Source organism: Monodelphis domestica, chromosome 1 (assembly GCF_027887165.1).
Source record: "Monodelphis domestica isolate mMonDom1 chromosome 1, mMonDom1.pri, whole genome shotgun sequence".
NCBI classification, from domain to species: Eukaryota; Metazoa; Chordata; class Mammalia; order Didelphimorphia; family Didelphidae; genus Monodelphis; species Monodelphis domestica.
The window spans coordinates 757497835-757523751 of record NC_077227.1 but is presented as its reverse complement, the minus strand read 5'-3'; the positions used below and the strand labels follow the sequence as shown (position 1 = coordinate 757523751).

Genomic DNA, 25917 nt, shown 5'->3' with positions numbered 1-25917 from the left:
AGCCTGGTGCCATTCCCGGCCTGGCGGCTTCCTCGAGCCGCTGACCTCCACGAGAGCAGCCTCCTTCACCCTCCTACCTCAGTGGCTTTGCTCTTGCATGTCATGAGCACATCCCCCCCCCCCCCATGAAGTGTCATCTCCCCAAGGATGGGGCCTGGCCTTTCTCTCTCCCCAGGGCTGACTGGCACCCGCGGTCTCCAATAGAAAGGGCCCAACAGCAGATAAGGTGGCCCAGCGGGGGTGACCGTGGCAAGTCTGCGGAGGCACTCACTCACCTTCACCCCCTTCTCCTCCTGGGAGGGGACCGCGAGCCCCAGAACTGAGGGCAGAACCCCAGTGCAGGAGAGCCATGGAGAGGCTGCCCCAACAGGACCACCATGGCATGGGGGGGCCTGAAGAGGGGCCACACTCTGGGCAGCAGACTTCCATCGGGTCCGAGCCACGGAGGGAGGAGATGTGCAAGAACAAACTCATGAAGGCAGACTTATTGCCCATCACTGTGCCAGGGCGAGGATATGGGGCATGGGGGGCGGAGCTCCATCCCTCCTCAGCGCCCCTACCATGTGCAAGAGAGCAGGGAGTATGGCAGGGGCCGGGGGCCTAGGAAGGGAGGGACCAGGCTGGTGGGGGCTTGTGTTGGACCATAGAAGGAGCAGGGAGGAAGCCAGGAGAGGATGAGGGAGGGCAGCAGAGGACAGGGACTTCTGACAGGAAGTCCTCCTTGTCACTGGGGCAGGCAGGGCTGTGCTGGCACACCAAGTTATAGTGAAGCCTTTTCCTGGACTGCCTCGGGAGTTTGCTTTGCCAATGCCATTGGGCTGCATCTCGTGGCAGCAGGCTCGCCAACACCAGTGGGGGTGCACTGGCCACTTTTCCCAGAAGGGGTCATCCCTGGGAACCCTTTTCTGTGTGTTCCCTCTGCAGACCCTGGTCCTGGGACAACGGATGATGTCTTCGGGCTGGAGGGCCAAGTGGAGCACAAGCTCGCCTTCCTGAGGCGCTACGTGCCGGGGTCCCTGAAGCTGGTGCTCATCGGCCACTCCATCGGCGCATACATCCTGCTGGAGATGATGAAGCGAGCCCCGCAGCTCCCGGTGCGTAGACTCCCTTCTTGGTGGCCATCATGATCCCAGGTGCTATTTATCGAGCCTCTCAGAGGCTACTGACAACCCCCCTGGGCGAGGCGGGGCGAAGGGTCAGTCCCACCCTGGTGGTCAGGGCGGGGGAGAGAGGGGCAGGATTTGAACACAGATCTCCCTGCCTCTGAGGTCAACACTTTGCCCAGTGGGCCCATTGGCTGCTCCCTTAGGAAGCAGAAGTCAAGACGATCCCACAGCTCTGGGAGTTAGCCCAGTTCCTGACCCGGTTCTGGAGACACCGCAGCCCAGCCACAATTCTTTCTCTAACTCCTCCTGTGTGCCAGGCACCGCACTCGTTGTTGGGGCACGAGCCCCGAGAGCCAAGCCACCGTCGCTCCCCGGGGGACCGTCGGTGTGCGGGCGGAGGGGGCAGAAAGCAAGATGGCAGCCACGAGCTGGACAGGAGGCGGAAGCAGCCGGGCAGGTGGCCGCCTCGAGCCTCTGCGCTTCGATCGGGGGCGTCTGGCTCAGCGGACTTCAGAGGCGTGTGGAAGCGGCCCTTCACCTGCCTGTTTCCCCCTTCGAGCCCTCTGCTGTTGTCCGTCTTCCCCTCGTCCCCTGCTCTCCCTCTTGTGTAAAACAAGCCTGTCACTCACCCACCGTGTGCCCTACACCAGGCGTGTCCTGCACGCCGCACACTCGTGTCACACCAGCCTCACCCTACACTGCACACTCGTGTCACACCAGCCTTGCCCTACACCGGGCGTGTCCTGCATGCCGCACACTCATGTCACACCAGCCTCGCCCTACACCAGGCGTGTCCTGCACGCTGCACACTCATGTCACACCAGCCTCGCCCTACACTGCACACTCGTGTCACACCAGCCTCACCCTACACCAGGCGTGTCCTGCATGCCGCACACTCATGTCACACCAGCCTCGCCCTACACCAGGCGTGTCCTGCACGCTGCACACTCATGTCACACCAGCCTCGCCCTACACTGCACACTCGTGTCACACCAGCCTCACCCTACACCAGGCGTGTCCTGCATGCTGCACACTCCTGTCACACCAGCCTCGCCCTACACCGGGCGTGTCCTGCACGCCACACACTCGTGTCACACCAGCCTCACCCTACACTGGGTGTGCCCTGCACGCCGCACACTCGTGTCACACCAGCCTCGCCCTACACCGGGCGTGTCCTGCACACCGCACACTTGTGTCACACCAGCCTCGCCCTACACTGGGTGTGTCCTGCACGCCTCACACTCCTGTCACACCAGCCTCGCCCTACACCAGGTGTGTCCTGCACTGCACACTCGTGTCACACCAGCCTTGCCCTACACTGCACACTCGTGTCACACCAGCCTCGCCCTACACTGCACACTCGTGTCACACCAGCCTCACCCTACACCGGGCGTGTCCTGCATGCCGCACACTCCTGTCACACCAGCCTTGCCCTACACCATTGCGTGTCCTGCACGCCGCACACTCGTGTCACACCAGCCTCGCCCTACACCGGGTGTGTCTTGCACGCTGCACACTTGTGTCACACGGGATCACATCTGACCGGATTGCGCAGACCGTTCTGCTGACTCTCATCCAAGCCTCGAAGGCGTTTGCGCTGCCTGCAGCCACCGTGCACGGGAGCAGCGTCTGGTGACTGTGGCTCGGGAGAAGCCGGACGGGTCAGGCCCGATCCTGGAGGGGAGCCGCCATCGGAGGGGAGCCGGGACGAGCAGGCTGGGCCGCCCGGGCCTTTTCCCAGCTCATCAGCAGCAGAGGTCTGAGGCAGGCGGTGGGGACGGGGTGTATTGTAGAATGGAGAGGGGGGACGAGAGGAGGCCCCCCCTTCTCCAAGCAGGGTTCAGGGGGGACGAGAGGAGGGGGTTGAAGACGTCCCCCTTCTGCCTTCCCTCCTTAGCTAAGGCTGCTCCCCAAGTCGCTCGGGCCCCCCTGGCTCCCTCCACTATTCGAGACCGAAGGGTCTCCCATGGATTCAGCTCGGGGCACAGATAGCTTCGAGGCCCGGACCCAGGAGAGGCAGAGCCTTCGAGAGGAGCGTCACGGGATTCCTGGAAGGACGCTGGAGAATGTGTGTAAGGCAGGGAGAGCCCGGGGGAGGCGCTGACGCTGGCCCAGAGAGGCCGGAGCGCCCAAGCCACAAAGTCCCCGGAAGCAGCCCGGACCAGAGAGCAGGAAGCGGCCCCGTGAGGCGCCGGAAACATGGCGGAGGGTGTGAATCGCTGACCCGGAGAGGCCGTCGGGCCCTCCCAGGGGCCTCCCAGGGCCCGACTGGCCTGAGCCAAGGCGGAGCCGCCGGCGGCCCCGGGGCGACGCCGCGGGAGCGCGCGGACGGCTGAGGAGGGCGAGCGAGAAGCTCTCGCCCGCGTCCTCTCCGGGGCCCGTCGAGGGGCCAATGGGCTTACGAGGACGGAGAGCGGGAGAATGATGGCGCCCCGGTGGGGGGCGCACGTAGAAGGCTAAAAACGAGGACGGGGGAGTAGCAGACACGGGAACTGAGCCCTGGCCAAAGAAGGGAAGAATGCACACGCATGTGCACACACACGCACACGCGTGCACACGCGCACTCTGGCCTGGCGCCCTGAGAAGAGCACGGCGCGATGTTAAACGGGTTCGTAGGAGGACTTCTGGAAGGGGCTCTGGACGGCCTCCCCCACCTTCCCGTGCGCTCTGCCGGGTCCAGGCGCTTAACGGCCCTCCGAGAGCCCAGGCGAGACGTCCGGCTCATTCGTGCTCTCGAACTCAGTCCTGGGGATTGGCCAAGGCAGAGGAGCAGGGAGGGACCCGCCCGCCAAGGCGTGCCTGAGAGCAGATCTGAACCCAGGACCAGTCTCCAGGCCTGGCTCTGGAGCCGCTGAGCGCCTCCGCCGCGTCCTGGGGCCTGTGGTGTGTCGTGGTGTGCGGAGATGCTGGATGGCCTCAGGGGGGCTAAGCCGGACCCCCGGGAGGAGGTTCAGGAACCTCCAGCGGCTCCTGGGACGGGAAGCAGGTCAGGCTGCGACTGGTGCCTGGCGGGATGGCCACCCCCTTCCAGGCCCCACCCAAGGGGGCTTTCCTCGCCCCCCCCAGTCGGAGCCCTTCAGCCGCTCCCAGGCTCGCGGCCTCCAGGACCGGCTCTGGCTCGCCTCTGGGGCACCGGCTGGCCGGGAGCGGCCAAGGCTCCTCGGACGTCCGCGTCCCTTTTCCCCTTCCAGGAGAGGGCAGCGGCGCGGGCTGGGCCGGAAGTCGGCCATGAGCTTGGGGCGCATCCATGGAGCCCCCGACGGGGTCTGTCGCCCCGGCCGCTCCGGGTCTGGACGTTGTTGGGAACCGCCCGTTGGGGCTGGCCAAGGACACCCGCCGGAGCGGCACCGACTCTCCGCTAGCAAGGAGGGCTGAAGAGGGGAACGGAGGGGGCAGCGCCGAGCAGAGCCCTCCCGCCCATCCGAGAGCACGGACCAACTCCCCGCCCAGGAAGCAGGAAGAAGCCGCCGCGCTTGACAGTGGGCGCCCGTCTGATGGAGAGGAGGGGGCCGGAGGCTCCGTCAGAGAGGCTCCGCCCCACAAAAGCAGGAGACGCCCGCTTAGGCGCCGCCGTCTGCAAAGGGAGCCCCAAAGAAAGGCGCGCCGGGCCGCTGGACGCCCGCGTGGACCCCTCAGGCGGCGAGTGACCAGCGGACCCCGCCCGGGGCCTCCTACGCGGCGATGCTCAGACGGAGGCCGACGGGAAAGGCTCGTGGACGCGCTCAGAAATCCGGAAGGAGTCGGCAGAGGCCAACTCGGCGGCACAGAGAAGGTGCTCGGCGCGTCGGGTTAGGCCAGAAATCCCAGACTGACTGACTCGGGAAAACCCACGCTCGGCCTGCTCGTGACCAGACGAGCAAATGGCGGAATTCTGTGGGCGGCAAAGCCCAGGCCTTTCCTTGGGCTGATAAAGGGCGCGGGAGGAGGATGAAGCAGCAGCAGCGGCCCGACGGGCTGCCCGTCCCTGCCGCGCTCCTCTGACAGCGCTGGATGGCCAGCCTCGGCCCGGACACACGGGCGGCCCCTGCGGAGGGGCGCCCGCCCGCCCGCCCGCCCTTCCCCTAAAACGTTCGTTGAAACCACGACGTCGCCTGCCCGTGGGCTCTCGGAAGGACGCCGCCACCGGCCCCGGCGCGTCTCGCCGGGGAGAAGCCGCGTCTCAATAGGCGCAGAACTGTGCACGGACAGCCCGAGTGCCCACAGAAAGGGGCGCCCTACCCGGCTCACAGGCACGTGGCTGAGGCGACCCGTGTACCCCAAAAAGGGCCCCCCCTTTCCAGACTGTGTCACAGGGGGCTCTAATGTGCAGGAGGTGTGCGCGCTCTGAAGGCCGAGTGGCCGGGGAAGTTGGGAAAGGAAGTGGAAGCCGGAGCGCGGCCGTGTGTGCCGCCGAGGCAGCTCTCCGGACAACGGGGCAGGCGGCGCCCCGATGCCGGAGAAGCGTCAGGCAGACGGCCGCAGCCTGGGGCTGCCGGACAGACTGACGCCGAGAGCGGAGCGGAGCCCCGGAGGAGCGTGTGGCCCAGGCAGGAGCGGCGCCATCCCGCATGGATCGGAGACACGCGGACACAACGCAGCTAGAAGAAGCCGGCGACCGAACAGGGGCCGAGAGCGCCGGGAAATGGCGCAGGGCTGGGCGGGGGGCTCGTAGCCGCCTCCCTGGCAGAGGGAAGCGTCCTGGGCCCCTGTCCAGGGGCAGGAGGGGAGAAGGGGGAGCTCACAGCCTGCAGAAGTCGGGCCCTCGGCCACGGCGGGGGGGCACGAGCGTGCCCAAGAGCAAGCGCAAGAAGGGCCGCCGCCAGCCCCAGAGCCCCTGGGAACGAGAGGAAGGCGCTCTGCACCTTGCGAAGTCCCCTTGCCTTAGAATTCCGCCATGGCATCGCTGTGCTCCCGCTTCTGCGCTCCCCCCTCCCTCCCTCTGCGTCCGTTCACATAAGCCTTCCCAGGTGTGTCCTCTGCATTCTCTGTCGCATTGTCCTGCTCACCAGCTGCCCCCCCATCACCGTTTGTCTCCATTCTCATCCTTGGAAACTACCAAAAGGCCGCTCGGTGGGCCTTCCTCTCTGACCTCTTCCCACTGCAAGCCTCATCGCGGCCTCTCGGGCCCAAGATACGGCCTCTCGGGCCCCCCAAGATACGGCCTCTCGGGCCCAAGATACGGCCACTCAGACCCAAGATACGGCCACTCGGGCCCCCCAAGATACGGCCACTCAGACCCAAGATACGGCCACTCAGGCCCAAGATACGGCCACTCGGGCCCCCCAAGATACGGCCACTCAGGCCCCCCAAGATATGGCCTCTCGGGCCCAAGATACGGCCACTCAGACCCAAGATACGGCCACTCGGGCCCCCCAAGATACGGCCACTCAGGCCCCCCAAGATACGGCCTCTCGGGCCCAAGATACGGCCACTCAGGCCCAAGATACGGCCACTCGGGCCCCCCAAGATACGGCCTCTCGGGCCCCCCAAGATACGGCCTCTAGGGCCCCCCAAGATACGGCCTCTAGGGCCCCCCAAGATATGGCCTCTCGGGCCCCCCAAGATACGGCCTCTCGGGCCCAAGATACGGCCTCTCAGACCCAAGATACGGCCTCTAGGGCCCCCCAAGATACGGCCTCTCGGGCCCCCCAAGATACGGCCTCTAGGGCCCCCCAAGATACGGCCTCTAGGGCCCCCCAAGATATGGCCTCTCGGGCCCCCCAAGATACGGCCTCTCGGGCCCAAGATACGGCCTCTCAGACCCAAGATACGGCCTCTAGGGCCCCCCAAGATACGGCCTCTAGGGCCCCCCAAGATATGGCCACTCGGGCCCAAGATACGGCCTCTCGGGCCCCCCAAGATACGGCCTCTCGGGCCCCCCAAGATACGGCCTCTCGGGCCCTGGGGCTCCACCGCACCTTCCAGAAGGGCCAGAGCTGTCCCCGCTGCCCCGACAGGCCAACTCCCGAAGCTCCTCCCACGTTGCTCGCTGTCCTTCTGGTTCTTCTGGCTGCTCTGGGGGGGGCGGGGGGGGGGCGCATGTTGCTTCATTTGCATTTCTCTTAGGAACGACTTCACGCACAAGCTTATTTCTTTGCCAGCTGCTTAAGGACAGTCTGGAAAAGGACAGCCTTTGGGAGGAAGGAAAAGAATTTCCTGCAGAGGCCATGAGGGCAGCCGAAGCGTCCGGGGGGGTCCTCGGGGCTGACCCGATTTTGGTGCTGTTGGGAGACGTTTGACAAGTAGATGAAGATGTGACAGAACGTGTGCTGTTGTCTGTGAGCCTGCGACCAGACCACCCAGGGCTTCTCTTGACAAAGATTCTGGGTTGTTTGCCATTTCCTTCTTTGGTGGATGAAAGCAAAGAGGAGTTAAGTAACTTAGCCAGGGTCACACAGCGAGCATGTGGCTGTGGCTAGATTTGAACTCGGGTCCTCCTGACTCCAGACCCGGCACTGTCCCCTGAGCCACGTGCTGCCAGAACACCTGTAATGTTAACGTGTGGTGGAATGGCCTTTGCTTCTGTTTCTGTCACACCGTGGAGGGAGAGGATGCTAGAAAGGAGAGCACCTGTTGGGTTCTTCTCCATGTGGGCCCCTGGGCTGGAACAAGCTAGGCTTAGGATGCAGTGGGGGGGGAGGGGGTGCGAGTACGAATCTGGCCAGGGGATCCCTGTTCCATTGGAGGGTCCCAACCAAGGCGCCATGAACTGTGAGGATGCAATGAAGACGAGCCACGCTTGCCCATTGCACGCTCCGACGTGGCCCACAACGTCCAGTCGTCTCCTTCCTTCTTGTGGTCCTTCCAAGGTCGGCACCTCATGGGCCTGGGCAGCCATGCGGCTCCCTCAGCGTTTCCCACCGCCTCTGGATCCTTGAATGTACGGTTGTCCCAGGGGGAGGAATTGGGAGAGAAGGCCGACCGAATCAAGCCTGCTGCTTCCTTTAGCCTCTCTAACGGGACTCCAAACCCCACACTGAAAGGACGGGCCCACATGTGCCGGGCGGCGGCGGCGGAGGCAGCGAGAGGCCCTGCCCAAACTCGGGACTCCCAGCAGTGAGAGAGGATGCAAAATCCACTGAAAGGCTTTGTTTTCTCTGAAGCCTGTTCCAGGGACAGAGTTCTGGTCACACACTCACACACAGCGGCCCACTGGTTTGCATCCTCATCTCCAGCCTACCGGAGCAGAGCAGCAATGCCAGAGAGGAAGCCGGCTCTTTGCTTGGTGTGCTGCCCTCTTGTGGCCCCGCCGTGAATCACCCACATTCCTAATTGGCCTCTTACACATGAGGCCACCCTTCAGGCCCTTGGGTTCCACATCTGCCCTCCCATTCATGCTGCATCTGGGGGGGCACCTGCCCTCCTCGGCATGGGGGATTGGCTTCTCCCCGACAAGGAAGACCCCGCCAGATGGACCCCCGACCCTCCCCCCACTAGCCCCAGAGGAGAGCCAGACCCCATGGGGGGGGCGGTCGGGGGGGGGGGGGCTCTCTATGATGGTATTTCTGTGGAAATGGTGGTCAGCTCGCTTCCTAAACTGTTCTTGGGCCTTCCAAAGCTGGGATGCCGTGCTCATGGCGCCATCTTCTCTGCTCCTAGGTTCTCCGGGCCTTCTTGCTGTTCCCGACAATCGAGAGAATGGCCAAGTCCCCCAACGGCAGGGTGGTGACGCCGCTGCTCTGCTGGCTTCGCTATGCCCTCTACGTGCCACTCTTCATTGGGCTCAGCCTGGTGCCAGTGAGATTCAAGGCCATGCTGGCCAGCATGTTTCTTCAAAACGTAGACATGGAGAACTCGGTCCTCGCACGGCTGATGAATTCACTTAACATGAGCTGCGTCGGTGAGCAGATTAGGGAGGTTTCTCCATTTACGTGTCACGTGTGCGTGCGCATGTGTGCGCTGCGTGTGTGTGCACTGCATGTGTGTGCACATGTGTGTGCGTGTGTGTGCACGTGTGTGTGCACATGCGTGTGTGCGCATGTGTGTGCGCGTGCGCGTGTGTGCGTGTGTGTGTGCGCGCGCGCGCGCGCGTGTGTGTTGGGCGCCGCTGGATGGCCAGGGCAAGGGCAAGGGGCAGAAGTCGACTCCACAGCAGCCCATCCCCAGCCGTCTGCCCCACATTCCTTCCTCGGCAGGCCCCCCCCTCTGCCCCTGGAGACCCCCCCCAATCACCACCCATCCGGCGGGTCTCCGGGACGGCGAGGTACCGGGAAGCTGTCGCCAGCTTTGAGAGTGGCACTTCCTGACTGGGCGCTGCAATGCCAAGGGGAACGCCAGGTCTGGGCCTTCTTTCTCCAGCAAGAGCTGCTGTGCCAACCCCTGTGCCCAGCCCCAGGGATACAAAGAAGCCTTCGCCTCAGGGGAGACGGCGTAGGAAGGGGGCTGTGTGACCCTGCAGCAGTCACTGCCCGGCCCTCGCCGCCCCCCCCCTTGGGACCGACACACAGGCTTGATTCTGCTAAGGCAGAAGGGAGGGTTCAAGAAGACACGTCCAGTTTGGGGGGCGCGAGGGAGGCCACGAGATGGAGCGGGGGAAGGCGGGCCTCCGGGGCCCAAGTGGGACGGGGAGCCCAGGAAGGCCACAGAGCGCCCGACGGGGGAGGGGCTCCGACGGCCACACGGCACAGGCGGCCGGGTCTGCGCTTGGAACTGCCGGCCTCGGAGCCAACGATGGAGGGGAGAGAGTTTTGGCTGCAGGGCATCTGGGGGGGCGGGCCTGGCCGGACTGCTGTGCAGAAGTGGGGAGCCCGGCGGCCCGAGAGAACGTAGAACGTCAGTGCCGGGGGGTCCCTGGAGGCCGTGCAGGGGTCCTGGGGATGCCCCCTTCAGCCAAAAGCCTCGGCCCTGCCCCCCCCCCCCCCCACGGTCTCCATTTCAGCCTCCTCCCCTCCGGGGCCCTCGTCGCGTCGGCCTTCCCTGCGTCTGGGCCGGGCTGCGCTTGCTGCGTGCCGCCGTCCGCCCTCACCAGCCCCGGAACCCGAGTCTGGAAAGCCCGTTCTGGGATCAAGAACCACTTCTCGGCTGGCATGGCGGGTCCTCCTCGGCCTGGCCAGCCAGACGGCCAAAGGCCGTGTCCAAGGCTCGACCCGGGGCTCTGTGTGGAGGAGCTGCAGGCCAATGTTCCTGCCCTCCGGCCCTCTGTCTGTGTCTATCTGTCTGTCTCTGTGTCTGTCTGTCTCTGTCTGTCTCTGTGTCTGTCTGTGGGGGGGTGTCTGTCTGTGTGTCTCTGTGTCTGTCTGTGTCTGTCTGCCTGTCTGTGGGGGTGTGTCTGTCTGTCTGCCTGTCTGTCTGTCTGTGTCTGTCTGTCAGTCTGTGTCTGCCTGTCTGTGGGTGGGTGTCTGTCTGCCTGTCTCTGTCTGTCTGTCTGTCTCTGTGTCTGTCTGTCTGTGTCTGTCTGTCTGTCTGTGTCTGTCTGTGTGTCTGTCTGTGTCTGTCTGTGTCTGCCTGTCTGTGTCTGTCTGTGTCTGTCTGTGTGTCTGTCTGTGTCTGTCTGTCTGTCTGTCTCTCTGTCTCTGTGTCTGTCTGTCTGCCTGTCTGTCTCACACGCGCGCCCACAGTCCGGGTCCGGAAGCCTGTCCCGCCGCACGGTAGCCCTCGGGCAGAGCCTCAGCCCGGCGCAGGCCTCCTCGGGCTGCAGAGCTCCGGCTCTCCCAGACTGGCGGGCGTCGGTCAGAACAAATCGGGCCGTGTTTGCTGGCGCCTTCTCGGCGGCGTCCTGCGCGGGCCGGCGGGGGAGGGGCTCCTGGCTCCCCAGTCCGCGCCCCAGGACGTCCGGGTCCTTTTTGAACCAAAGAACGACAGAAGCCGGAGCGGACGGACAGACGGTCCTTCCACACGGACTCCCGCAGGGCGCCTGGACCGGAGCGCCGCCGCCCCCGCGGCCGAGACGACTCGTTTCGGGTCTAACTCCGGGTTGGGCCCGCCAGGCGGCCGCCCCGTCACAGGCTCCAAACACGCTTCCCTGGGAGAGCGCCGAGTGCCCGGCCTGGCGGGGAGGCGAGGAGGACCCCGGAGGAGCCCCGGAGGGGGCCTCAGACAGGCGTGCCGGCTCCCCCGGCTTGGCTTCTCGGACACCCGCCCGAGTCCAGGCCCAGGAGAGGAGACCCGGCCCCACCCCAGAGAGCCCCCCTTGGGCCGGGCCTCAGGCTCCCCCGCAGGGGCCCGTCTTGTCCGTGCCCGCTGCGCCGCGCTGTGGAGGGAGCCGGCCAGGCGTCCGAGGGTGCGGCGAGACGAGGAGAGGCCAGGCCGGCCCGTGTGGGCTGCCATTTCTGCCCGGCCTTCCTCGGAGGACAGGCCGTGGCAGGCAGAGCTTCATCGCGGTGCCTCCGAGGCCTCCTGGACCCTTCGGGAGGGATCAGGCGGGCGGCCCAGGAGGCGGCCTGCTCCCCCCTCTCCTCTCCTCTCCTCTCCTCTCCTCTCCTCTCCTCTCCTCCCCCTCCCCCTCTCCTCCCATCTCTTCCCCCCTTCCCTCCCCTCCCCTCCCCCCTCTCCTCCCCTCCCATCTCCTCCCCTCCCCCCTCTCCTCTCCTCCCCTCCCCCTCCCCCTCTCCTCCCATCTCTTCCCCCCTTCCCTCCCCTCCCCTCCCCCCTCTCCTCCCCTCCCATCTCCTCCCCTCCCCCCTCTCCTCCCCTCCCCTCCCCCTCCCCTCCCCTCCCCCTCCCCTCCCCTCTCCCCCTTCCCCTCCCCCCTTCCCCCCTCTCCCCTCCCCTCCCCCCCTCAGCTTCCATGGATCTCATCGCTCTCTCCCAGCAGACGCCTGGGATCCAGATAGCCCCCGCTCACCCAGAATGCACAGCTTGGCCGGTCCTGCTGCCAGCACCTGCTCTTGCTTTGAGACAGACCGCGGGCGATGCCTTCCCTTGATGCGCCTCTTCCTGTTAATGGAGTTGACGGCGGGCAGCACCCACGAATCTCCCTCTTCCCGGAAGGGAAAGGAGGCCCCCCGGGAGCGAGCCGGGGCGCGCTTCTTGCTCGCCAGCGCCTCGCCGTCTGTGCCCCTCTCTGGGCTCCCTCCTGCTCCCTCCGGTGCCTGAGCGCGCCGGCCGCTTCGCTGCCCTTCCCCAGTTGGCCATCACGTCCCCCCTCCTTGGTAAGGACAGAGCCGGGCGGGGCCTCCCCGCCGTGCGTCGGGCTCTCCCCCGCCTCGCGTCGCCCTTCCCCAGAGCGGCCGCCGCCCCGGCCGGGCAGGGCACGTTGTGCGCCGGGCGCCCTCCCGGGGCTGCTCTGAATCGGGGCGACGCTTCCTGCACGCGCCCGGCAGCTCGGGCGCTCTGGCCCAGGGTGAGCTGGCAGAGTGGGGAGGATCCCCAGAGCGCCCCGTCCCCCCGGACAGCGCCCCCCCTCGAGCAGCCCGTGCCCCCGACGAGGCCTCGGGAGGCCCCGACACAGGACCGTGCCCCCCCGGCAGTCTGTGCCCCGGGAGAAGAAGGAAGAGCCGCCCCCAGCCTGGCCGCTGCCTCCGCCAGCGTTTGTCTCCCTCAGAGTCCCTGCACAGCCCACAGCGTCCCCCGGCGGAAGCCCCGCACGTTCTCCGCCCCACCGAGGAAGGCCCGGACACCGCCCGCCCTCTGAGGCCTCCTTCCAAGGCTTCGGATGATGCCCGCCTGGACGCCTTGTCGCTCGTGGCCTTCTCGCGCCAGGCCGAGGCCCCGGGCTGGCTCCGGTCATGGCAGAAGCAGGGAGAAGGCGGGCCGTCATGGCGCCATTTTGGCCCGGCTCCTGGGTGGCCGCCAGTCCCGTGAGACCAGGAAGCTCCTCCGCAGGGAAGAGCCCCTCGGCTGCTGCGCGGCGCGACCCTTCTCCAGGGCGTGACCTAGAACGGGCCGTTGCCCGGAGAAGGTGAAGGCTCTGCGCTCAGGAGCACCTCCTGGCGGGTCTCTTCCTCACGGCGGCCGTCTCTGCCCCGGCATCTCGCCCAAGGCAGGAATCTCTTCACAGACTTGGTTTTCCTGCTGAAGACGCGACAGACCCAAACCCAAGGACTGGAAGGGCCCCCAGCGGCCCCCACCTTAAGACATTCTAGGTTCTGCCAGTCATCCATCAGGGTCGAAGGCCCCAAAGAGGGGGAAGAAGCTGCCGCCTCCCTCCCTCCCATTCAAGGCAGCCCCTCTGGGCTAGGGGGGCTCTCAGGACAGACCTTCCTCCTGCTGCCTGCCTTACAGCCTTTCTGCAGCTTCTCCCTCCTCTAGCTTGTGGCAGTGCCCCGTGGGGCCAGGGACAGGCGGGCACAGAGCTGGACTGCCCCACGTCGGCGCTGGCCCCCCGGTGTTCAGCCCTCCGGATCCTCTGCCGCTCATCAGGTATCCGGCACTTAGTAGGTGCCTGCCGCGTGCCAGGCATCATCCTTGGGCGAGAGAGGGGACTCCACATCCAGCAGGAAGCCACGGAGCCACGATCTCGTTTCACTGGGGAGATGGCGCTTCCCTCTTTCGACTTCTTTCTTCAGCAGTGAGCGAGTGCTAGGCACGTGGAAGCTGCTTCTTTTGTCCGTCCATCCGTCCATCCGTGTAGCGTGGCCGGGGGAGAGGAGCCTTCGCAGCTTTAGCATCCCTGACGTGCCCTGACGTGCCCTGCTCTTCTCTGATCCGTCCCTGTTCCCCAGCCTCGCCTCCAGCTTCCTTCGAGCCGTCTCATGGGCTGGCAAGTTCCCTCGGCGTCCACATGGGCTCTTCAGAAGGCTCCCATTTGTGCCCCTCAGGAGGAAGCCCCTGGCTTGGCTCGCCGCACAGACCTGGAGCCCCTGGTCTCCGGTCCTTCCTCCAAACTCCAGAGGACATGAACACACCATGCCAACGAAGGCTGGCAGAGGCTGCTTCAAGTGGTCAGAAGAGGACCAGTGCCCAGAAAACAGCCCTGAGGCTTCAGCACGCCGCCAGCCATTGGCGAGGTGGGCACCCTGAGGCTCTGGTAGAACTGTGGACTGGCCCCAGCATTCCACCAAGCATTTGCCGTGATCGGCTTCCAGGGGCCAAAATGGCCGGAGCTGTTGCCTGACCCAGCAAATATTCTTCAGCCAATCTGAAACACATCAGGTTTCCCTCAGAATCTAAGAGTGCTGAATGGGGGGGTTTCCCCTGTTTATATACCCTGAACTTACATCATTCAAGATCCCACCCCAGAGGCAGCCCCAAGGAGAGACGGTGGGCGGCAGGGAGACGTTCTAGCCACATTGGGGTGCTGCCCGTCTGCTTGAGGGGGTGCCAGCCTCTCGGCGAGCCCCGTTGGGTAGAGCCATCCTTGGTCTAATACGCTTGGATGGACGAGGGGTCAGCGCGTCTCCAAGCCCCACTGCCCCCACCCGACTTGCCTTTGGGGCTCGGGGCTCTCTGCTTCTCTGAGGGATCACACCTGCTGCAGATGCCAGGTTAGGCTGCAAGGAGGAAAAGGCTGCATTTACTGCCTAGTGTGGACCTTTCCTTCACAAAAGAGTTCCTAGATTTCTATTTGTCTCAGCAGAATTCTGTTCATTAAGCGTCACCCCAGGTTAATCGCTTATTGGGGCAAAGTGCTGACTAGTTGTGATGCGGGGCTCTTATTTCAGAAGAATCAGGGAACCGGGGTTCTCGTCTCCTTCACTATGGAGGATCAGAGACAGAAGGGAGGCTCCTGCGCCCCTGAAATACTTCAAGGTCTTCGTTGCTAACTTGGGTTTAGTCAGAATATTGCTTCGCTAGGTCTGTAGGAAGACTGTTGGCCTCAACCATTTAATACCTGCCTCAGTGTCCCCAAGCATCCCTCAGGCCCCCAACATGGAATATCCTGGAAGACCTCCAGAGTCTGGGCAGCTCCCTGCTCTTCGGAGTGAGCTTATCCCTGTCTTTAAGCTCCCAGCATCCTCTTGGCCTTTCCTACTCTCCAGACTCAGTCATTTGCCCTCCTCCAGCTCCAATCTGGTTTTTGAGAGCAGTGAAAACCTCCATGCCAGCCATCCCTGGAAAAACATCCCCCATGTCCTTCCTTGAAGGGAAAGCAGCCCCCGGAGCCTCAGAGCAATCCGGGAGTCATCCAGGCTCCACTTGGGGTTCTCCCTCCTGAAGCCCTTCCCGGCCTTCTTGCCTTATCTCCGGCCTTACAAGGGAGCCTCCCCTTTGCTCCCTCATTTCTGACTTTTCCCCAATTTGTTTTGAGTTGCTGAAAAAGCATTTGTGAAGGGCTTCCTTGACCCTGTTTGTCCGGCCCAGGTTCGGTCCCCTCCGGCCCTGTATGGGGCCCTCCAAGGCCAGGTGGCCCGGTCTAGAGAGAGGAGACCGGAGGTTCTCGGGCTCTGCCTGTCTGCATCCCCACAGCCGGGGCTGCCACTGGCCGCAGAGAGCCGCTCGGCCTTTGGGGCTGCGGGCTCACCGGCCATCTCCGGGTCCCTGCAGCTCGCTGCGGGCTTGCGTGGGTTCTGGGCTGAGAAGCCCGGTCCCCCTCCCCCAGCCCGGTTCTGTGAGCTTCACTAGAAGACCCCAGACAAGGGACAGCAGCCCCGGAGCCGCCCGGCTTAGCGCCGCTGCCTGGCCCTTGCCTTGATCTAAAGCGGAGGGTGAGAATGTAGAGAAGGAAAGCGAGCTCACTGGCTCATCTGCGGCGTGTGCTTCCTTGCAGCGAACGCCATGTACCTGGGCAGCCAAGAGATGAGGACCGTCTTGGAGAGAGACAACCCGACCATCCAGAAGCACCTGAAGAAGGCAAGTACAGACGGGGCTGCGGGCGGACGTGGGGCCGGGCTGTGTGGTCGCCGGGCGTCCTCCTCCTGGCCTGGCTGTCCTCCATCTTCCTCTGGGGTGTCCTCCAGTGCCTGGCCACCCTCCTCCCGGGCAGCCTCCTCCCGGGCAGCCTCCTCCGGGGAAGCCACCTCCCGGGCAGCCTCCTCCCGGGCAGCCTCCTCCGGGGAAGCCTCCTCCGGGGAAGCCTCCTCCGGGGAAGCCTCCTCCCGGGCGTCCTCCTGGGCAGCCTCCTCCAGGGAAGCCTCCTCCGGGGAAGCCTCCTCCCGGGCAGCCTCCTCCCGGGCGTCCTCCTCCAGGGCAGGATCCTCCCGGGAGTCCTCCTGGGCATCCTCCTCCCGGGCAGCCTCCTCCCGGGCAGCCTCCTCCTGGGCGTCCTCCTGGGCATCCTCCTCCGAGGCAGCCTCCTCCCAGGCAGCCTCCTCCCAGGCAGCCTCCTCCGGGGAAGCCTCCTCCCGGGCAGCCTCCTCCAGGGCAGCCTCCTCCCAGGCAGCCTCCTCCCAGGCAGCCTCCTCCTGGGCATCCTCCTCCTGGGCAGCCTCTTCCTGGGCGTCCTCCTGGGCATCCTCCTCCGGGGCATCCTCCTCCCGGGCAGCCTCCTCCCGGGAGTCCTCCTGGCCACCCTCCTCCGGGGCCCTCCTGGGGTGCCCCCCCGTAGCCGGCTCCCTGGCACTCGTTCGCCCTCAGGATCTGCTGCTCCCTTCCCGGAGGCATCCGTGCCGGCCGGGCCTCCTGGAGCAGGCCGGGGCCTTCGGGCAGGGAGCAGCAGAGCCGCGTGGAAGCCCAGAGCCCGGACGTGGGCGCCGGAGCAGGCACGGATGGTGAGGCGGTTCTCGTGCTCGCGTTGGGCCCCTTCAAGGCCTGGAGGAGAGCCGCGGATGGAGCCAGGAGCCCGAGGGCCCCGCCGGGGGGGCGGAGCGAGGCTCTCGCGTCTGGGGAGGTGGGCAGCCGGGGGGGGGGAGTCACGGGGGGGGGGGGAGGCGGGCAGCCACTGGGGGGGGGAAGGGCCCCTCCCTGAGCGTGCTGTCGGGGGGGGGGGGCAGGGCCCCTCCCTGAGCGTGCTGTGGGGGGGGGGGGCAGGGCCCCTCCCTGAGAGTGCTGTCGGGGCCTCTGGGCCGGCCGCTTCTAACCCCGTGTCCCCGCCCGCCCCTCCAGCTGACCTTCTACTACGGAGCCTCCGACCTGTGGTGCCCCGTCCAGTACTATGAAGATATTAAGAAGGACTTTCCCAGCGGAGACATCAGGCTGTGCCAGAAGGGCATCCACCACGCCTTCGTCACCTCGCTCAGCTCCAGCCAGGAGATGGCCGCCATGATTAGGGACTGGCTCCAAGGCGAGCTGTCCGAACTCTAGCCCGGACGGACGGACGGACGGACGGACGGACAGACGGACCAGCGGGCTTGGCGGCCATCTCCTTGGGTGACTTTATCGGGAAAGGAGCAACATGAGGAAAGGGCGTTCGGAAGGGCGGCCCCCCCCGTGGGAGAGCCGTGGAGGCCGGCGCGCCCAGGAGTCTCGCCGACCCCGGCCTCGCCGCCTCCACGAGCTTCCCCCCGGGTCTCAGGGAGCCCCCATCCGAGCCGAGGCCACAGACGCAGCGCCATTCACGGAGGGCGGAAATCATTCTTAGGGTCCCGAGTTCGAAATAGACCGGTGTGCGCCCCGAGCACAGGGGGCCACCTGCAGCAGCATCCTCCGGGGGCGGCAGAAATGGCCGCCCACAGAAGCGCTGGGCACACGGAGGGAATAAACTCTCCCTTTTTGCCGATGGTGTCATGGTCTATGTGGGAAACGCCGAGACTCCGCCAGAAGGTTAGTCAGAACCGGGCGGCGTTTGTCAGAGTAGAGTTCAGAGTAGACCACACAAAGCGCTCGCGTGCCTGCGTAGACCGAAGCAAGGCCCGCAGGAAGAGCCGGCAAAGGTGCCTCGCTGAGGTAGCCGGGTAGTATCCGCGGTAGGCAGTAGGTCTTCATCGGCGCTCCGTGTCCAGCCCGGCAGAACTGTGCGTCAGCCACGATGGGGCGACGTGATTCTTGTAAGCGTGCAAAAATATTCTAAATTAAATGACATTTTAATTCAAGAAACCCTTAAAAATAAGATGACCAGAGATGGAATGAAATACCTGAGACTGTGCCCGCCGAAACAAACCCAAGAACTACACGAGCCTCATAACCATCACTTTCTAGTCAGAGCTCAATAACTAGAGTCATCATTGTGCATGGACGGGCAGAGCCAAAATGATAAAAATGATAGCCGGGCCCAAACTCTTCTACTTATTCGGTGCCGTCCCAATTAAATGACCAAAAAATTATTTTATTGAGCGTGAAAAAATAATTCATTTGGAAGAATAACAAAAGAATTCATGAAAAACATAAGAGTGACTGTAGGACCAGATATTAAACTACTGTGAGGCAATCATTATTGAAACGTGTTAAAGGCGAGAGTAACGTTGTGTTTGACAAATGTAAAGATCCACGATTTGGGGATAAGAATTCACTATCTGGTAAAAATGTGGGGGGAAACGGAGTCGCGTGGCAGAAAGTAGATCTAGACCGATATCTTCCCCCATTTACCCAGATAGTCAACATGCACACGTGACCTGGGAGAGGAGAGGAATTGAGGAGCCAGTGAGGCAGCCCTGGGAGAGGTGGGAAAGGAGTGGTTTTGACGGCAGGACATCCAAAGGGGGTTGTTCCTCCACAGCCCACGGGGCCAGGATTGGGGGAAAATCAGGCCCTGTTCTTGAAGAGAAGCCTCCCGCAGCGGAGGAGAACTTGGCCAAATGTACGTGGCTCTGGATGGCCAAAGGGCACGCACAGAAGAACCAAAGCTGCATGCGGTCCTGAGATGCTTTAGGTCACTATTAACAGAGGAATGCAAAGCAGCACCTCTCCAAGGTGCCATCTCACACCTATCAGACTGGCTAAGGAGGGGACGTGGAAAACGAGGGTCGCCGGTATGCCGTCGGTGGCCTGGGAACGAATCCAGCCATGGGGGGGGGGGGCACTCTGGAATGACGCCCAGCGAGTGCCATTCCCTGGGCTGGGTCCTAGGGAATGGGGAGGAGGAGGAGGAGCAGCTCGGTGCTGATGAAGAACCGATGCGGGATGCCCATCGGTCAGAATGGCTGGACCCGTGGTGGCGCACCTTGGTGATGGGCTGCCGCCGTGCTGGAAGAAGGGAAGGATGAGCGGGTTCACTTCAAAGAATCAAGGAAAGACCCTCATGCCATTAGGGAGAGCGGAAGGAGCCCGACCCACAGGACGTTCCCTACGGCAACCGAAAGCCTGTTAGAAGAGCCGCCAGTGGCCACGGCCAGGGAAGGAAGCCGTGCAGAGAAGCGTGGACGCCGGGGCTTGTGCGTTTGCGTTCTCTGCCTGTCCAGCGAAGGCTTCTCTCGTCCAGGGAGGGAAGTCAGTGAAGCACCCCAAGTCATTCTGTAAAGGAAGAAGCGCGGCCGCTGTCTAGTGGGAAGGAGCCTGTTTACAAGCTGGAAGCGACCACAGGGTAGCCCTGGTCAGTGCCAGTAAGGCCAGAGGAGACCCTCCACATCCCATGGCTTCGTGCGAGCACAGAGCTCGGCTGTCCACTCTGTCGGTCTGTAAAGCGATCGTCAGAGCTGGGATGCGGAAGCTCCGGATGGGGGCCTCGGAGAGGAGCCCGGCTTCCCATGGTTCTTTCGGGCACTCTGCGTGGCCACCTTGGAGTCCTTTGGAGTCGTCCTTGGCTCCCTCTCCGCCTCCCCCCCCATATCCAGCTGTTTCTTCTTTCCCTCCAGCATCTCCCTCGTCTTTCTCTCCACTCCCAGAGCCCGTGCTGGAGTGTAAAACCCCAGCCCTTCTCCCCCAGACTGTTGCAGTAGTGTCTCTCCATCCCTCCTTCCTCAGGGATCCCCCCGCTCCTGTCCAGCTCCCAAAGACACTATCCCAAGGCTTAGGGCTGCCCACGTCACCTCCTGACCAACGGATGGCCTTTCCTAGTGCCAGAGTGGAGCGTCACATCCTCTGTTTGATGCTCAAAGCTCTTCACAAACAGTAACTGCTCATGGATAGGCTGAGCCAACATAACAAAAATGGCAGGGCAAACTAGGTTAATTTACTTATTACTCAAGCCTTACTTTATCAAGCCAGGGAGAATGGCCCTAGAAGTCTGGAGGAACAAACAGTCAGGAACCTCAAGGCAGATAACAAGATACGGGAAGGAAGGGGGCTCGGAAGTCCGTCAGCAAACATCCAGCAAGTGCCTTCTGGGTGCCAGGCGAGTGCTGCAGATGCCACGAAAGGCAAAGGATGGCTGCTGCCCTCCAGCTGCTCGCAGTCTAGTCTGGTGAGCCTGAGGAAGTGGGCAAAGGGACGGTTCAGAGAAACCTGGGAAAGCCTTCACCGATGGGCCACAAGGATGTGGGTTTTCCTTTTTTCTTCATCTTATAAACCGGAGGATGGGAGAGAAGAGAAAAGCTTGTTCGGCGAGAAAAAAGTGAGGCCCCCTCTGTGGAAGCTGCTGTTGTCAGGGTGGCCATTTGGAACAGAGGGAAGAAAGCTCTCCACTGGTCACTGCCGAAGGAGAGGCATTCTGGGGTTCCCAGGAGCACTCTGCCCTGGGCGGACATCCTTATCAGCTCTAAGGTGTCCAATCATCGTGGTTCTCCCTGGGGCCCTTCCTCCCCCCTACACTGGCCTGCTGGCTGCAGGGGCCAAGAATGCCCCCCTCCTCGGCTCAGATCCCCCGTCTGTCCTCCCTGGCCCCCCAGTGCCTTCCAGTGGCCCCATTATGGAGGGCAGGTCGCTTTCCCGCGGCCTCCTCGAGGGCAGCCGCTGCTTTGGCCTTTCTTCGGGTCCCCAGGCCAGCCAGATTAGGCCTGGCCCAGTGGTGCGCCCCCTCCTTAGAGAGGGAACCCCAGGAGAGCCCGGGGCTGGGGCCCAAGACCGGCATCATTTCCAGGTCGACTTTGAACTCCTGGCTCTGGAGACGTGGCCGTGGACAGGACCCAGCCTTGTGGTTGGGGCTTCCGGGAAGGAGTGTTGCAGCCGCCCCGCCCCCCCCCCCCCCGCAGTTGAGGGAGGGAAGGGGGAATCCATTTTTGTTCATCAAAGAAGACAATTTTAAAGGAAATAAATGTTCCGATGGGTCTATTTGTGTCTTGTGTTCTTCCTTTGCCAACCAGCCAGCATGTAGATCTGGGGCCCAGCACAAGGACCCCCACCCTGGGGGGGGCCTGCCAGGGAAGGAGGGTCTCACTGCCGGCCAGAAGCATCCCCCGCCGAAGCCCAGGGCCCCCACCCTGGGCACTCGGGACCGCGAGGCCCAGCTTTAGCCCCCTGGGCAGGGGCTGGGGCTAAAGAAGTGGCCTCGAGCCAAGAGGTTTGGGCCAGGGTCCAGCAGCCCCCACGCCAGGAGCACCAAAGCCTCCTGCTAGCACAGACGGACAGACAGGCGGAGAGGGCCGCCTCTGGCCTGGGATCGCGCATGTGGACGCCCTTCCAGCCTGCTCCCTGGGATGTCCGGGCTGCTTGGGAGGGACGCTCATCCCCAGGGTGGGCAGCTGGAGCGGCAGCTCACCCAGCAGCCAACATCGGCACAACCGTGGCGGCAGACGGGCCTGCGAGGCGTCGGAGCCGGTGAAGGCTTCCCCTGCAGGAACGGGCAGAAGGAGCTTAGCCCTGGCGGGCCGTGGGGAGGTCGGGGGGAGCAGGGGGTGGGCACCCAGGGGGGGCCGGAGGAGGGCTTGGAGGCCTCCCAGGGGATGCCGTGGCCCTCAACGGAGCCCAGAGGAAGGGGAGGAGCCAGATCACTTCCCAAGTAAGTCAGCCAGTTTGCCTGAAGCCCCACTCAGCATTGGGGCACTCGGGGGGCCCACAGTGCCTTTACTGGACAGGAACAAGACTCCTCGCCCCAGAGGGGTCCCCATAGCCGAGGAGGGAAGGGTGGGGTCCCCGACTATTATTTGAGGAAAACAAGCTCAAATCAGCCATGAGCCTCGGTGGAAGCGCCTGGGAGGCCTCCCGGGCCAAGCCGAGCCAGAGAGGGCCGTGAGGGAGGTCTGGTCCTTCGGTTCTTCGATCGGGAAGTCCTCGAGGGGGCCAACCCATGGCTGGATGGGCAGATGATGGGGGTGAGCTACAACAGAGAAAGTCCACTGGGGCATCCTGGCAGAAGGTGCCCAGGGACCTCCCTTCCCGCAGACAGACAGACAGAGGAAACTCGGCTGGGAATGTGAGCCGGGGAGTGCCAGCGGCACCTACGGCACCTCTTCTGGAGGCGTCGGAGCCCCCTGCTTGCCAGCCCCTCATCTGGCTTCTCTCTCCCTGGCCCCCACAGAGGTGCCAGGCTTGCTTAAGCAGCCACTTTGGATTGGGGGTGTCTGCCATCCCCAGAGCCTCGGCTGGAAGGGACCTCACGGCTCCTCCTTCCCACCCCAGCCGCTGTTCAAAGGAATTGGAGATCAACAGGGCGGGAGCCCACTGGGAGGGCTGGGAGGGCAGCAGATGGGGGGGGAGTAGCACCAGCACCCCAGCCTTCGGGGCAGGAATCAGGCTCTGGGGAAAGCGGCTGCACACCTTGCATTCTGCGCCCCCCACAGCCCCCCACAGCCAGGAGCCCACCCAGAGGGAAGAAGGGAACAGGCCACTAACTGCTGAATGGGGATGGCCCGGAGCCAGATGCTCCCTTAATCTACAAGGAAACACGTGTTTCCTAGAAGGCTGGAGATGGGCTGAAGAGGGGCTGATGGTGCCAGCGAGGCAGCCAGCCCAGGGGCACTACCAGGGGGCAGGAGGGAGAAGATGTGGGTTTCGTCCCATCCTTGTCAGTGCCCAGTGGGGCTCAGGGGTCAGGATCTGCCCCCGGGCCAGGGCATTCAGTAGCCCAAAGAAGCCAGATCCGTGTTCGGGGCAGGCAGCACCGTTTGGCCGTCACTGGCATCTGGAATGACCAGACCGAGCCAGATTGTTGCTGCGCTCTCAAGGGGAAGCGGTTTCCTTCACATTCAGACCTGTTTGTTTTCTCTGGCCCAGCTGGATGTATTTACCTTCCTGTGCAGGCCGCTGAGGGGCTCCAGGCGGCAGCGTGTGCCTGCTGCCCATGGCGTCCTGGGCAATGAGGCCAAGCTAGGCTCCGAAGCTGCCAGCAAGCAGGATCTTTGTGCCTAGAAAATGCAGGGACACCTGGGCCAGGCCACCCCTGGTTCTCAGCTCCTCTTGGGGTGCAGCCCCTGCCCAGGCCTTAGAGAGAGTGATGCCCAGTGGCAAGCGTGCCAGACTCGGAGGTAGGATTGTCCGGGTTCCCGTTTGGTCCTCAACACTTGGAAGCTGGGCAAGTGGATCCGCAGCTCAATGAGCCCCTTCTGTGTGCCAGGCTCTGTGCTGGCTTGAGGGAGCACAGATAGGGCATTCCAGACACAACCAATCCGTACAAGAATCTGTGCAGCAGGAACAGAAGCTCGTGCCAGGTTGTCACAGACAAGGAAGCTGGCTCTGGAGGGCGCCAGCCTGGGGATCAGGAAAGGCTTTGTGCTGCATGTGGTGCTTGTGCCTGGGCTTTCTGGGATGCCCAGCTCAGGAGGGAGCAGCCCAGGCACAGGGGAGGACCACGAAGGTGGATGAGGAACCCGGGGCTGTGGTTGGAAACCCCTCTGGGGAAGGAAATGAGGCCAGAAAGGAAAGATGGAGCCAGGGTGCGGAGGGGGCTCTCCCAGCTCCCCAGGACCAAGGATTCTTTATCTCAGAGGCAGCAGGGAGTGATTGGAGCCTCCTGAGAAGGAGAGGGAGATGGTGAGAGCTCACTAGGGCAGCGTCAGCTAACGCTTTAGAGAGCACATGCCCAAATGGCACCTTCAAGCCACTGTGAACCCCCCCGCAGTACCCCAGAGAGCAAAGGGAGGATGTGCTTGCCAGAGGGGCAGGGCATGGGAACATTGTCCTCAGGCAGAGTGGAGGGGGGAACGAAGCAGCCCCCTCCATGCCGCCAGGGCACGTGTGCCACATCTTCACCAACACCGCTCTAGGCAGATCTCTGGGAGCTGAACAGTGTGGAGCGCCAGCTCGAGCATGAGACAGGAGGCACAAACTGGGGTCCGACGCAGGAAGCCTTGTGGCCCCTTGTTAGCACTGGGGGGGGTGACACCCCTGCAGTGACTAAGCAGGGAAACAATGAAGATGGCCATGTGGGAGCTTGGAAGAAAGAAGGGAAGAAGAGTGATGAAACACTCCCCCCACCCCTCCCGAGGTGATAGGCTCTCCAGGACTCCGATATTTTCTTTGGCCGGGGCCAATGGCAGGATTTGTTTTGCTCGACTAGACGTGTTTGTAACAAGGAAGTTTGTTTTTCTTGCTTTCGGGGCGGCAGGAGGAGGGAGAGAAAAGGCCAAGAAGGGGAGGATGGAGAATAGCTTGAAACCCAAATCCAATGGACGTTTTTCCAAAGAGGAAGAGCAGTTCTGCGTTAGACATGTTGACTTTTGGACATCTCTGGGATGCCCAGCTTGACTGGGCCAGTGGAGAAGTGCGGGTGGAGCTCAGAGATCACCCCAAGAGGCTGGCACCGGTTTGGAGAATTCTCCCAATCAGAGGAGGCCGCTCATGATAGACTGGGCAGAGCCAGTGCTGGCAAGCAGAGGAGCGTTGGCCATGGCCAGTCATCCCAAGGGAGGCAGCTCTTGGGAAGACCAGGAAGGAGACCCCCAGGGCGAGAGGGGCTGAATTCAGGGCACAGGGTTGGGTTGGGACAGGGATGGGGGTGAGACTGGGGAATGGGAAGAAAGGAACATGAAGAGAGGGCAGAGAATCCTTGTCTTCTGAATGGTGGGTGACAGAGATGAACCAATCGAAGGCTGAGCCTCCAAGAGGGGCTACAGGAGGAGATGGGCCAGCCAGTGGTTGTGGGAAAGTGGGGCCTGAGGAGGAGGAGGATGGTGCCCAAGTGGCCAAGGAGTATTGCCTGGGGTCAGGCCTGGCCCTGCTCTAGACCTTGGTGCTTCTGCTGGGCTCATCTGGAAAGTGAAGAATAATGGCATTGGGTCTCAATACTTCTGTAGCTTTGGCTGAGTGGCTTCCAGTCTAAGCAGGATCAGACAGTCTTGAACTGTAATGGCAAACCTGTGGCACAAATGCCAAAAAGGGCATGCAGAGCCCTCTTTGTGGGCGTGTGAGCCATTGCCCAGCAGAGTTCTTTACTAGAAAAGCAGAGGGCCTCAGGGAGCTGCTCCCTTCCCTCCTTCCCCTTCCCTCTTTCCCCTTCCCCCTTCCCATTCCCCTGCCCCTGCCCCTGCCCCTTTGCCCAGCAGTCCGATGGGAGTGTTTCACATGTGGCAGAGCTGGGAGGGGAATGGAGCCCTCAGGCCTGCCCTTCCCCTCTCCACCAATGCCCTCACTTCACCCCAGCCCGGGGTAAGGTGGGGATGAGGCAGGTATGGGATGTCTAAAGATCCACCATCACTGGCCTGGAGAGTATGGGAATGGCCAGATCCTGATCAAAATGACAAGATGAGATCCAACAGCAAGGAAACAAGCATTAGTAAGAAAGCACCCACTGTGTGCCAGGCACGGGGCTAAACACTGAACAGTACTTCATTTGATCCTTACCACTGAGGTGGGTGCTCTTCTCCCCATTTTACAGATGAGTAACCTGAAGCACACAGAGTTAAGTGACTTGTCCAGGGCCCCACAGTCAGCCAGATCGGAGGTTCCAGTCTGCTGGACTCCAGGCCCAGAGCCCTGGGGCACCCCCTGCCCCGAGCCAGCGACGGGAAGGGAGTGGTGGGGAGGGCGTTTGGGGGTTCTTTGAGCTCCGGGTCAAGGAAAGCTGTTTCCCTCCCCCCCCCCCCACCCCCCGCGCAGGGTGGCTCATTCCGCAGGTCTTGGCGCCTCGCAGCCCCGCCACTGAGGGCGCTGAGGACGGTGGGGCGGCTCCTCCCACCCGCCTGTCTCGCCTGGGAGCCCCTTGAGGGCAGGAGGGGCTTCGCTGTCCTTTGTAGTTGTGGCTTCTAGCACGGGGCTGGGCGCTTCGCAGCGGCTCTCCAAGGTAGAGGGGCCACTAAGAGTTGGCGCGTGCCCGAGATAAAGGACGAGAGCGCGGAGCGGGGTGGGGAGGGGGAGGCGAGGGCACCGGGCGCGCGAGCTGCTGCCTTGT

The 25917-nt window shown here is 63.4% G+C and overlaps 1 protein-coding gene across 3 annotated transcripts in view; it reads left to right on the top strand.

The window, feature by feature from the left end:
* LDAH (lipid droplet associated hydrolase) overlaps positions 1-17557 on the top strand; it is a 40125-nt gene extending 22568 nt beyond the window's left edge. For all 3 annotated transcript variants that reach the window (XM_056814987.1, XM_056815006.1, XM_056814997.1), the window contains exons 4-7: positions 925-1094; positions 8685-8925; positions 15673-15755; positions 16947-17557. In XM_056814987.1, coding sequence (XP_056670965.1) covers positions 925-1094; positions 8685-8925; positions 15673-15755; positions 16947-17144 — 692 coding nt within the window. In that variant the 3' untranslated portion in view covers positions 17145-17557. The remainder of the gene's footprint in view (positions 1-924; positions 1095-8684; positions 8926-15672; positions 15756-16946) is intronic.
* Positions 17558-25917: the final 8360 nt, after the last annotated feature.